Source organism: Procambarus clarkii, chromosome 50 (genome assembly GCF_040958095.1).
Source record: "Procambarus clarkii isolate CNS0578487 chromosome 50, FALCON_Pclarkii_2.0, whole genome shotgun sequence".
Taxonomy (NCBI): domain Eukaryota; kingdom Metazoa; phylum Arthropoda; class Malacostraca; order Decapoda; family Cambaridae; genus Procambarus; species Procambarus clarkii.
In genome coordinates this window covers 4557447-4571782 of record NC_091199.1, presented here as the reverse complement: position 1 = coordinate 4571782, position 14336 = coordinate 4557447, and the positions used below count along the sequence as shown (strand labels likewise).

General features: G+C 50.0%; 1 protein-coding gene across 1 annotated transcript in view; it reads right to left on the bottom strand.

Annotated features, from left to right (window-relative positions):
* LOC123772757 (uncharacterized) overlaps nucleotides 1–14336 on the bottom strand; it is a gene marked incomplete in the record, with an annotated part of 455577 nt that overhangs the window by 300199 nt on the left and 141042 nt on the right. The window contains 1 exon segment of the mRNA XM_069303388.1: nucleotides 4418–4588. Within this exon segment, the coding sequence (XP_069159489.1) occupies nucleotides 4418–4588 (171 nt within the window).

The window sequence follows — 14336 nt, the reverse complement described above, 5'->3', positions numbered from 1 at the left end:
GGAGGAGACTGTCAGACACTTTACAATAGCGTATTAAGGCCCAATGGTGAGTTATAATGTGTACTCTCCTAGGTGTGCTTGCGGGGGTTGAGCGCTGGCTCTTTGGTCCCGCCTCTCAACCGTCAATAAACAGGTGTACAGGTTCCTGAGCCTACTGGGCTCTATCATATCTACATTGTAAACTGTGTATGGAGTCAGCCTCCACCACATTACTGCCTAATGCATTACATTTACTAACTACTCTGACACTGAAAAAGTTTTTTTAATGTCTCTGTGGCTCATTTTGTTACTCAGCTTCCACCTGTGTCTCCTTGTGCGTGTGCCACCCGTGTTAAATAATCCATCCTTGTCTACCCTGTCAATTCCCCTGAGATTTTTTGTATGTGGTGATCATGTCTCCCCTTACTCTTCTGTCTTCCAGTGTCGTAAGGTGCATTTCCCGCAGTCTTTCCTCGTAACTCATGCCTCTTAGTTCTGGGACTAGCCTAGTAGCATACCTTTAGACTTTTTCCAGCTTCGTCTTGTGCTTGACAAGGTACGGGCTCCATGCTGGGGCCGCATACTCCAGGATTGGTCTTACATATGTGGTATACCAGATTCTGAATAATTCCTTACACAGGTTCCTGAAGGCAGTTCTGATGTTAGCCAGCCTCGCATATGCAGCAGATGTTATTCTTTTTATGTGGGCTTCAGGAGACAGGTTTGGTGTGATATCAACTCCTAGATCTTTCTCTGTCCATTTCATTAAGTACTTCATCTCCTATTCTGTATCCTGTGTCTGGCCTCCTGTTTCCACCGCCTAGTTTCATTACTTTACATTTACTCCGGTTGAACTTAAGTAGCTATTTGCTGGACCATTCATTCAGTCTGGGTCATCTTGTAGCCTCCTACTATCTTCCTCTGCTTTAATACTCCTCATAATTTTTTGCAACATCAGCAAACAATGAGAGAAACGAGTCTATACCCTCTGGGAGATCATTTACATATATCAGAAACAGTATTGGTCCAAGAACTGACCCCTGCGGGACTCCACTCGTAACGTCTCGCCAATCTGAGACCTCACCCCTCACACTGACTCGTTGTCTTCTGTTGCTTAGGTACTCCCTTATTCAATGGAGTACCTTCCCTTTCACTCCAGCCTGCATCTTCAGCTTTTTCACTAGCCTCTTGTGTGGTACTGTGTCAAAGGCTTTCTGGTAATCCAAAAATATGCAATCTGCCCACCCCCTCTCTTTCTTGTCTAATTTTTGTTGCCTGGTCGTAGAATTCAATTAATCCTGTGAGGCAGGACCTGCCATCCCTGAACCCATGTTGATGCTGTGTTACAAAGTTCTTTCACTCCAGATGTTCTACAAGCTTTTTTCGCACAATTTTCTCCATCAGCTTGCATGGTATGCAGGTTAGGGACACTGGCCTGTAGTTCAGTGCTTCCTGTCTATCCCCTTTCTTGTATATCGGGACTACGTTTGCCGTCTTCCAAATTTTTGGCAGTTCTCCTGTTACCAGTGATTTGTTATACACAATGGAGAGTGGCAGGCACAGTTCTTCTGTTCCTTCCTTTAGTATCCATTGTGAGATTCCATCTGGGCCTATAGCCTTTGTCACATCCAACTCTAGCAAAATCTTCCTTACATCCCCACTGGTAATCTCAAACTCTTCCAGTGGTTCCAGGCTATCTATTCCCTCTCTTATCTCTGGAATTTCTTGCTCTAATGCGAAGACCTCCTGGAATTTCTTATTCAGTTCCTCGCACACTTCTTTGTCGTTTGTAGTGAATCCTTCTGCCCCTATCCTTAATTTCATAACCTGTTCCTTTACTGTTTTTTTTCTCCTAATGTGGCTATGCAGCAAGTTAGGCTGAGTCTTTGCCTTGCTTGCGATGTCATTTTCGTATTGTCTTTCTGCCTCTCTTCTCATCCTGACATATTCATTCCTGGCATTCTGGTATCTTTCTCTGCTCTCCAGTGTCCTGTTATTCCTATAGTTTCTCCATGCCCTTTTACGTTGCTGCTTAGCTAGCCTACATCTCAGATTAAACCATGGGTTTCTCATCTTCATTTCTCTGTTTTCCTTTTGGACTGGGACAAACTTGTCTGCCGCCTCCTTGGGTAATCAGGTCAAGACTTTACAAGAATACTTTAGGCCCCAATATAACTAAGGTCTTAAATAGGCTTCCAAGTGGTATATAGTCGTAATGGCTTGGCGCTTTCCCCCCCTGATAATTCCTGCACTCTTAGCGTGTACCTAGCAAGACACAGGGTACACACCTGGTACACCTCTCAGTGTAGATGTGTACCTCTTCCAGGTACCGTCTGGGGGGTACTCTTCCAGGTACCGTCTGGCGGGCCCTATGACTGGAATCTTCACTCTAAGTTACCTCTAAGTTATAAATGATGTATGTATGTATATATGGATGTAATGCATATATAACGTGCATACGGGGAAAACAACATTGAAAAATAAAGAGATTAGTGAACGCGTTTTTGACCCGTAGTACAGACCTTACTCTGAGCAACATGAGGGGAGAGTGAAGAACACGAGGGGGAGAGTGAAGAACACGAGGGGAGAGTGAAGAACACGAGGGGAGAGTGAAGAACACGAGGGGAGAGTGAAGAACACGAGGGGAGAGTGAAGAACACGAGGGGAGAGTGAAGAACACGAGGGGAGAGTGAAGAACACGAGGGGGAGAGTGAAGAACACGGGGGGAGAGTGAAGAACACGAGGGGAGAGTGAAGAACACGAGGGGAGAGTGAAGAACACGAGGGGAGAGTGAAGAACACGAGGGGGAGAGTGAAGAACACGAGGGGAGAGTAAAGAACACGGGGGGAGAGTGAAGAACACGGGGGGAGAGTGAAGAACACGAGGGGGAGAGTGAAGAACACGAGGGGGAGAGTGAAGAACACGAGGCGAGAGTGAAGAACACGAGGGGAGAGTGAAGAACACGAGGGGGAGAGTGAAGAACACGAGGGGAGAGTGAAGAACACGAGGGAAGAGTGAAGAACACGAGGGGAGAGTGAAGAACACGAGGGGGAGAGTGAAGAACACGAGGGGAGAGTGAAGAACACGAGGGGAGAGTGAAGAACACGAGGGGAGAGTGAAGAACACGAGGGGAGAGTGAAGAACACGAGAGGAGAGTGAAGAACACGAGGGGAGAGTGAAGAACACGAGAGGAGAGTGAAGAACACGAGAGGAGAGTGAAGAACACGAGAGGAGAGTGAAGAACAGAAGAACATGTGGTGCATTGAGCTCCTGACCATCTGGGTTCGAATCCTTCTGGGGTATGGAGTTTTCAGTTGCATATATTATAAATATAATATAATATATATATATATATATATATATATATATATATATATATATATATATATATATATATATATATATATATATATATATATATATATATATATATATATATATATATATATATATACTCACGTAGTTGTGCTTGCGGGGGTTGAGCTCTGGCTCTTTGGTCCCGCCTCTCAACTGTCAATCAACAGGTGTACAGGTTCCTGAGCCTACTGGGCTCTATCATATCTACATTGTAAACTGTGTATGGAGTCAGCCTCCACCTGGTGAGTGTATACTCACCAGAGTGTATAGAGAGTGTACTCACCACAGTGTACAGAGAGTGTACTCACCACAGTGTACAGAGAGTGTACTCACCACAGTTTACAGAGTGTACTCACCAGAGTGTACAGTGTACTCACGAGAGTGTACAGAGTGTACTCACGAGAGTGTACAGAGAGTGTACTCACCACAGTGTACTCACCAGAGTGTACAGAGTGTACTCACCAGAGTGTACAGAGAGTGTACTCACCAGAGTGTACAGAGTGTACTCACCAGAGTGTACTCACCAGAGTGTACAGAAAGTGTACTCACCAGAGTGTACAGAGAGTGTACTCACCAGAGTGTACAGTGTACTCACAAGAGTGTACAGAGAGTGTACTCACCAGAGTGTACAGAGAGTGTACTCACCAGAGTGTAAAGAGAGTGTACTCACCAGAGTGTACAGAGAGTACTCACCAGAGTGTACAGAGAGTACTCACCAGAGTGTACAGAGAGTGTACTCACCAGAGTGTACAGAGAGAGTACTCACCAGAGTGTAAAGAGAGTGTACTCACCAGAGTGTACTCACCAGAGTGTACAGAGAGTACTCACCAGAGTGTACAGAGAGTGTACTCACGAGTGTACAGAGAGTACTCACCAGTGTACAGAGAGTGTACTCACGAGTGTACAGAGAGTACTCACCAGAGTGTACAGAGAGTACTCACCAGAGTGTACAGAGAGTACTCACCAGAGTGTACAGAGAGTACTCACCAGAGTGTACAGAGAGTGTACTCACCAGAGTGTACAGAGAGTACTCACCAGAGTGTACAGAGAGTGTACTCACCAGAGTGTACAGTGTACTCACCAGAGTGTACATGTCGTGGTTCTCAGAAATGGTGGCGACAGTGGTCCAGGCGTGGTGGGTGAGGAAGGCCAGTCTGGCAGCGTTGTGTGACGAGTCCGGCGCTACTGTGCGGATGAAGCGAGGGTACGACGACCTGTCGCTCAGCGCCGGCGACACCGATCCGAACGACACCTGTCAACCGAACACACAGACAGACATTATTATTAACATCTTTACCGAGAAAAGATGCAATTTTGCCTAATCTGAATCATTAAGTTCTTAGTGTAAATCGTATTCACTGTCACACAGGACAGTGAAGTGCAAAATACAGGAAACAAAACACAATCAAATCTTCCCATAGTAGGAAAGCAGCATGTCAAGGATTTGGGAATAATGATGTCCGACGACCTAACGTTTAGGGAGCATAACCAAGCAAATATTGCGTCAGCCGGGAAAATGATCGGATGGATTACGAGAACTTTCAAATCCAGGGATCCCATCACAATGATTGTACTCTTCAAGTCACTTGTGTTGTCCCGTCTTGAGTACTGCTCAGTACTCACTTCCCCCTTCAGAGCAGGAGAGATTGCTGAAATTGAGGGAATACAGAGAACATATACGGCACGCATAGACGCGATAAAACACCTAAATTTTTGGGATCGTCTCAAAGCTCTCCAAATGTACTCAGTAGAAAGGAGACGAGAGAGATACCAAATAATATACACGTGGAAAATACTGGAGGGACAAGCCCCAAATCTGCACAGTAAAATAACAACGTACTGGAGTGAACGATATGGAAAAAAAATGCAGAATAGAACCAGTGAAGAGCAGAGGTGCCATGGGTACCTCTGAATCAGCTCTGAAACACTAAACATCAGAGGTCCGCGGTTGTTCAACACCCTCCCAGCGAGCATAAGAAATATTGCCGGAACAACCGTGGACATCTTCAAGAGGAAACTAGATAGTTTTCTTCAAGGAGTGCCGGACCAACCAGGCTGTGGTGGATATGTGGGCCTGTGGGCCGGGCTTGGGGAGTAGAAGAACTCCCCAAGCCAAGCCAAGCCAAGCCAAACCAACTGAGCCACACACAGTAAGGAGCTCTTGTGGAGGATGGAGTGAACAGTCACAGCTGTTTAGCATCGATCTCAATTTAAATAGAGCTGGAGGGACCATTATTTTCACAATTTTGGCACAAAACTTAACATTAAGTAGAGTTATTCTCTCATAACTAGAAGGTGGTGTTGGTTCCTCTCTCACGTTAACTACTCTGGGTCAGGATGATGGGCATGGCAGCACTTTGTACTACATGTAAGCCTTGTAGCAAGGCGTGAAATATAATAGTCAACAACAGAACACATAAAGGCAAAGTAAATGCCCCGAACCATATTTTGTTAATGCTAAATCCTTTGCCCGAGAGAATTTGGAGAGATTCAAGTCGCTCAACAAGATTTTTGCGAAGGTTGTTAATGAGATTGATATCATTGACCTCGATTGCAAGATATTTATTGGATATCAGGTCTCCCCCGGCCACTGCGGTAATATTATAGATCTCAGGGGGAAGAGAATGGGGGACAGGAACCCTTGTTTTATCAACAGAGATAATGACAACACATTCCAATATTTTCTTGGAAAGTGGCTCAAGCAATGCTTATAGTCTGGTGTTATTGTGGGGCGCCCCCCCCCCCCGTTAGTGTGTGGGGGGAGGCTGCACCCACCACCAGAGATCTGCCGCACCCACCACCAGAGATCTGCCGCACCCACCACCAGAGATCTGTCTCACTCACCGCCAGAGATCTGCCCCACCCACCACCAGAGATCTGCCTCACCCGCCACCAGAGATCTGCCCCACCCACCACCTGAGATCTGCTCCACCCACCACCAGAGATCTGCCTCACCCGCCACCAGAGATCTGCCCCACCCACCGCCAGAGATCTGCCTCACCCACCACCAGAGATCTGCCTCACCCACCGCCAGAGATCTGCCTCACCCGACACCAGAGATCTGCCGCACCCACCACCAGAAATCTGCCTCACCCACCACCAGAGATCTGCCTCACCCACCACCAGAGATCTGCCTCACCCACCACCAGAGATCTGCCGCACCCACCACCAGAGATCTGCCTCACCCACCGCCAGAGATCTGCCTCACCCACCACCAGAGATCTGCCTCACCCACCGCCAGAGATCTGCCTCACCCGACACCAGAGATCTGCCGCACCCACCACCAGAGATCTGCCGCACCCACCACCAGAGATCTGCCGCACCCACCACCAGAGATCTGCCACACCCACCGCCAGAGATCTGCCACACCCACCGCCAGAGATCTGCCACACCCACCGCCAGAGATCTGCCACACCCACCGCCAGAGATCTGCCACACCCACCGCCAGAGATCTGCCACACCCACCGCCAGAGATCTGCCACACCCACCGCCAGAGATCTGCGACACCCACCACCAGAGATCTGTGGCACACACCGCCAGAGATCTGCCGCACCCACAGCCAGAGATCTGCCACACCCACCACAAGAAATCTGCCGCACCTACAGCCAGAGATCTGCCACACCCACATCCAGAGATCTGCCACACCCACAGCCAGAAATCTGCCTCACCCACCGCCAGAGATCTGCCATACCCCCCACCAGAGATCTGCCGCACACATAGCCAGAGATCTGCTGCAACCACCACCAGAGATCTGCCGCACCCACCGCCAGTGATCAGCCACACCTACCACCAGAGATCTGCCGCACCCACCACCAGAGATCTGCCTCACGCACCACCAGAGATTTGCCTCACCCACTACCAGAGATCTGCCTCACCCACTACCAGAGATCTGCCTCACCCACCGCTAGAGATCTGCCCCACCCACCGCCAGAGATCTGCCGCACCCACAGCCAGAGATCTGTCCCACCCACCACCAGAGATCTGCCGCACCCACCACCAGAGATCTGCCCCACCCACCACCAGAGATCTGCCCTCCCACCACCAGAGATCTGCCCCACCCACCACCAGACATCTGCCGCACCCACCGCCAGAGATCTGCCCCACCCACCACCAGAGATCTGCCCCACCCACCGCCAGAGATCTGCCTCACCCACCACCAGAGATCTGCCTCACCCACCGCCAGAGATCTGCCCCACCCACCGCCAGAGATCTGCCCCACCCACCGCCAGAGATCTGCCCCACCCACCACCAGAGATCTGCCACACCCACCACCAGAGATCTGCCTCACCCACCGCCAGAGATCTGCCCCACCCACCACCAGAGATCTGCCCCACCCACCACCAGAGATCTGCCCCACCCACCACCAGACATCTGCCGCACCCACCGCCAGTGATCAGCCACACCTACCACCAGAGATCTGCCGCACCCACCACCAGAGATCTGCCTCACGCACCACCAGAGATTTGCCTCACCCACTACCAGAGATCTGCCTCACCCACTACCAGAGATCTGCCTCACCCACCGCTAGAGATCTGCCCCACCCACCGCCAGAGATCTGCCGCACCCACAGCCAGAGATCTGTCCCACCCACCACCAGAGATCTGCCGCACCCACCACCAGAGATCTGCCCCACCCACCACCAGAGATCTGCCCTCCCACCACCAGAGATCTGCCCCACCCACCACCAGACATCTGCCGCACCCACCGCCAGAGATCTGCCCCACCCACCACCAGAGATCTGCCCCACCCACCGCCAGAGATCTGCCTCACCCACCACCAGAGATCTGCCTCACCCACCGCCAGAGATCTGCCCCACCCACCGCCAGAGATCTGCCCCACCCACCGCCAGAGATCTGCCTCACCCACCACCAGAGATCTGCCACACCCACCACCAGAGATCTGCCTCACCCACCGCCAGAGATCTGCCCCACCCACCACCAGAGATCTGCCCCACCCACCACCAGAGATCTGCCCCACCCACCACCAGACATCTGCCGCACCCACCACCAGAGATCTGCCCCACCCACCACCAGAGATCTGCCCCACCCACCACCAGAGATCTGCCCCACCCACCACCAGAGATCTGCCCCACCCACCACCAGAGATCTGCCTCACCCACCACCAGAGATCTGCCCCACCCACCACCAGACATCTGCCGCACCCACCACCAGAGATCTGCCCCACCCACCGCCAGAGATCTGCCCCACCCACCACCAGAGATCTGCCCCACCCACCGCCAGAGATCTGCCCCACCCACCACCAGAGATCTGCCTCACCCACCACCAGAGATCTGCCTCACCCACCACCAGAGATCTGCCTCACCCACCACCAGAGATCTGCCCCACCCACCACCAGACATCTGCCGCACCCACCACCAGAGATCTGCCCCACCCACCGCCAGAGATCTGCCCCACCCACCACCAGAGATCTGCTTCACCCACCGCCAGAGATCTGCCCCACCCACCACCAGAGATCTGCCCCACCCACCACCAGAGATCTGTCCCACCCACCACAAGAGATCTGCCCCACCCACCACCAGAGATCTGCCCCACCCACCACCAGAGATCTGCCCCACCCACCGCCAGAGATCTGCCTCACCCACCACCAGAGATCTGCCCCACCCACCACCAGAGATCTGCCCCACCCACCACCAGAGATCTGCCTCACCCACCACCAGAGAACAGCCTCACCCACCGCCAGAGATCTGCCCCACCCACCACCAGAGATCTGCCCCACCCACCGCCAGAGATCTGCCTCACCCACCACCAGAGATCTGCCCCTCCCACCACCAGAGATCTGCCCCACCCACCACCAGAGATCTGCCTCACCCACCACCAGAGACCTGCCTCACCCACCACCAGAGATCTGCCTCACCCACCGCCAGAGATCTGCCTCACCCACCACCAGAGATCTGCCCCACCCACCACCAGAGATCTGCCCTACCCACCACCAGAGCTCTAGAGGCCACTAAATTACTTGTCTACTCACAGACCGGAACGACACCTGGCATGGTACTGAGGGTCGGGACATGTAATATTCTTGCGGATCATGTCTTTCCTAAACTGTTTATGTTATTAGGTAAATATTTTCAGTATGTGACACCGTTGTATCCGTCGCTGGTAACACCAGCTGCGTATGTTATCATTCGGTCCTACATCAAGCAAATACATTTTGTGTTATTTAATACAACCCGGGATTTATGAGATATACACTCACAACTGTGTATATCACCCCCTCACTCACTCACAACTGTGTTTATCTCCCCCCTCACTCACAACTGTGTATATCACCCCCCCTCACTCACAACTGTGTATATCTCCCCCTCACTCACAACTGTGTATATCACCCCCTCACTCACAACTGTGTATATCACCCCCTCACTCACAACTGTGTTTATCTCCCCCCTCACTCACAACTGTGTATATCACCCCCCCTCACTCACAACTGTGTATATCACCCCCTCACTCACAACTGTGTATATCTCCCCCCTCACTCACAACTGTGTATATCACCCCCTCACTCACAACTGTGTATATCTCCCCCCTCACTCACAACTGTGTATATCACCCCCTCACTCACAACTGTGTATATCTCCCCCCTCACTCACAACTGTGTATATCACCCCCTCACTCACAACTGTGTATATCCCCCCCTCACTCACAACTGTGTATATCACCCCCTCACTCACAACTGTGTATATCACCCCCCCCTCACTCACAACTGAGTATATCACCCCCTCACTCACAACTGTGTATATCTCCCCCCTCACTCACAACTGTGTATATCACCCCCTCACTCACAACTGTGTATATCACCCCCTCACTCACAACTGTGTATATCTCCCCCTCACTCACAACTGTGTATATCACCCCCTCACTCACTCACAACTGTGTATATCTCCCCCTCACTCACAACTGTGTATATCACCCCCTCACTCACAACTGTGTATATCATCCCCTCACTCACAACTGTGTATATCTCCCCCCTCACTCACAACTGTGTATATCTCCCCCCTCACTCACAACTGTGTATATCTCCTCACCCCCTCACTCACAACTGTGTATATCACCCCCCTCACTCACAACTGTGTATATCACCCCCCCTCACTCACAACTGTGTATATCTCCCCCTCACTCACAACTGTGTATATCACCCCCTCACTCACAACTGTGTATATCACCCCCCTCACTCACAACTGTGTATATCACCCCCTCACTCACTCACAACTGTGTATATCACCCCCTCACTCACAACTGTGTATATCACCCCCTCACTCACAACTGTGTATATCACCCCCCCTCACTCACAACTGTGTATATCACCCCCCCTCACTCACAACTGTGTATATCACCCCCTCACTCACAACTGTGTATATCACCCCCTCACTCACAACTGTGTATATCACCCCCCTCACTCACAACTGTGTATATCACCCCCCCTCACTCACAACTGTGTAAATCACCCCCCCTCACTCACAACGGTGTATATCACCCCCTCACTCACAACTGTGTATATCTCCCCCCTCACTCACAACTGTGTATATCACCCCCTCACTCACAACTGTGTATATCACCCCCCTCACTCACAACTGTGTATATCACCCCCCCTCACTCACAACTGTGTATATCACCCCCTCACTCACAACTGTGTATATCTCCCCCCTCACTCACAACTGTGTATATCTCCTCACCCCCTCACTCACAACTGTGTATATCTCCTCACCCCCTCACTCACAACTGTGTATATCTCCTCACCCCCTCACTCACAACTGTGTATATCACCCCCTCACTCACAACTGTGTATATCACCCCCTCACTCACAACTGTGTATATCTCCCCCTCACTCACAACTGTGTATATCTCCCCCTCACTCACAACTGTGTATATCACCCCCCTCACTCACAACTGTGTATATCACCCCCCCCTCACACACAACTGTGTATATCACCCCCTCACTCACAACTGTGTATATCACCCCCCCTCACTCACAACTGTGTATATCACCCCCTCACTCACAACTGTGTATATCACCCCCTCACTCACAACTGTGTATATCACCCCCCTCACTCACAACTGTGTATATCACCCCCCCTCACTCACAACTGTGTATATCACCCCCTCACTCACAACTGTGTATATCACCCCCTCACTCACAACTGTGTATATCACCCCCCCTCACTCACAACTGTGTATATCACCCCCTCACTCACAACTGTGTATATCTCCCCCCTCACTCACAACTGTGTATATCACCCCCTCACTCACAACTGTGTATATCACCCCCTCACTCACAACTGTGTATATCACCCCCTCACTCACAACTGTGTATATCTCCCCCTCACTCACAACTGTGTATATCTCCCCCCTCACTCACAACTGTGTATATCACCCCCTCACTCACAACTGTGTATATCTCCCCCCTCACTCACAACTGTGTATATCACCCCCCCTCACTCACAACTGTGTATATCACCCCCTCACTCACAACTGTGTATATCACCCCCCTCACTCACAACTGTGTATATCACCCCCTCACTCACAACTGTGTATATCTCCCCCCTCACTCACTCACAACTGTGTATATCACCCCCCCCCTCACTCACAACTGTGTATATCACCCCCTCACTCACAACTGTGTATATCTCCCCCTCACTCACAACTGTGTATATCACCCCCTCACTCACAACTGTGTATATCACCCCCCTCACTCACAACTGTGTATATCACCCCCCCTCACTCACAACTGTGTATATCTCCCCCCTCACTCACAACTGTGTATATCACCCCCCCTCACTCACAACTGTGTATATCTCCCCCTCACTCACAACTGTGTATATCTCCCCCTCACTCACAACTGTGTATATCACCCCCCCTCACTCACAACTGTGTATATCACCCCCTCACTCACAACTGTGTATATCTCCCCCTCACTCACAACTGTGTATATCACCCCCTCACTCACAACTGTTTATATCTCCCCCTCACTCACAACTGTGTATATCACCCCCCCTCATACACAACTGTGTATATCACCCCCCTCACTCACAACTGTGTATATCACCCCCCCTCATACACAACTGTGTATATCACCCCCCCTCATACACAACTGTGTATATCACCCCCCTCATACACAACTGTGTATATCACCCCCCCTCACTCACAACTGTGTATATCTCCCCCCTCACTCACAACTGTGTATATCACCCCCTCACTCACAACTGTGTATATCACCCCCCCTCATACACAACTGTGTATATCACCCCCCCTCATACACAACTGTGTATATCACCCCCCCTCATACACAACTGTGTATATCACCCCCTCATACACAACTGTGTATATCACCCCCTCACTCACAACTGTGTATATCACCCCCCCTCACACACAACTGTGTATATCACCCCCCTCACTCACAACTGTGTATATCATCCCCTCACTCACAACTGTGTATATCACCCCCTCACACACAACTGTGTATATCACCCCCTCACTCACAACTGTGTATATCACCCCCCTCACTCACAACTGTGTATATCATCCCCTCACTCACAACTGTGTATATCACCCCCTCACTCACAACTGTGTATATCACCCCCCCTCACTCACAACTGTGTATATCACCCCCCCCCCCCCCCTCACACACAACTGTGTATAGCACCCTCAGGCAATACAGAAGATGGCAGTGAAAGCCTCCATCATACACAGGGCTTCAGGGGGGCGGCATACACCGGGCTTCAGAGTCGAGGATATTGACCTGCAAGTCAAGCAGCCTAGGGTGTATTCTCAAGGATAATATACGCCAGCGAGGCAATACTCAGACCTCTGTTGGACCTTAATATACCAGCAGGAAAAATACAGAATACATGTCATTTGGGTCGTAATCCGTATTTCAAACAGGTGTTATTGATGCTAATACTCAAGGTAAGCTAATATACACTCACAGGTAGACCAATATACACTCACAGGTAGACCAATATACACTCCCAGGTAGACCAATATATACTCACAGGTAGACCAATACACACTCACAGGTAGACCAATATACACTCACAGGTAGACCAATATACACTCCCAGGTAGACCAATATATACTCACAGGTAGACCAATATACACTCACAGGTAGACCAATATACACTCACAGGTAGACCAATACACACTCACAGGTAGATCAATATACACTCACAGGTAGACCAATATATACTCACAGGTAGACCAATATATACTCACAGGTAGATCAATATATACTCACAGGTAGACCAATATACACTCCCAGGTAGACCAATATATACTCACAGGTAGACCAATATACACTCACAGGTAGACCAATATACACTCCCAGGTAGACCAATATATACTCACAGGTAGACCAATATATACTCACAGGTAGACCAATATATACTCACAGGTAGACCAATATACACTCCCAGGTAGACCAATATATACTCACAGGTAGACCAATATATACTCACAGGTAGATCAATATACACTCACAGGTAGACCAATATACACTCCCAGGTAGACCAATATATACTCACAGGTAGACCAATACACACTCACAGGTAGATCAATATATACTCACAGGTAGACCAATACACACTCACAGGTAGACCAATATACACTCCCAGGTAGACCAATATACACTCCCAGGTAGACCAATATACACTCACAGGTAGACCAATATACACTCCCAGGTAGACCAATATATACTCACAGGTAGACCCAATACACACTCACAGGTAGATCAATACACACTCACAGGTAGATCAATACACACTCACAGGTAGACCAATATACACTCACAGGTAGACCAATATACACTCACAGGTAGACCAATATACACACTCACAGGTAGACCAATATACACACTCACAGGTAGACCAATATACACACTCACAGGTAGACCAATATACACACTCACAGGTAGACCAATATATACTCACAGGTAGACCAATATACACACTCACAGGTAGACCAATATACACACTCACAGGTAAACCAATA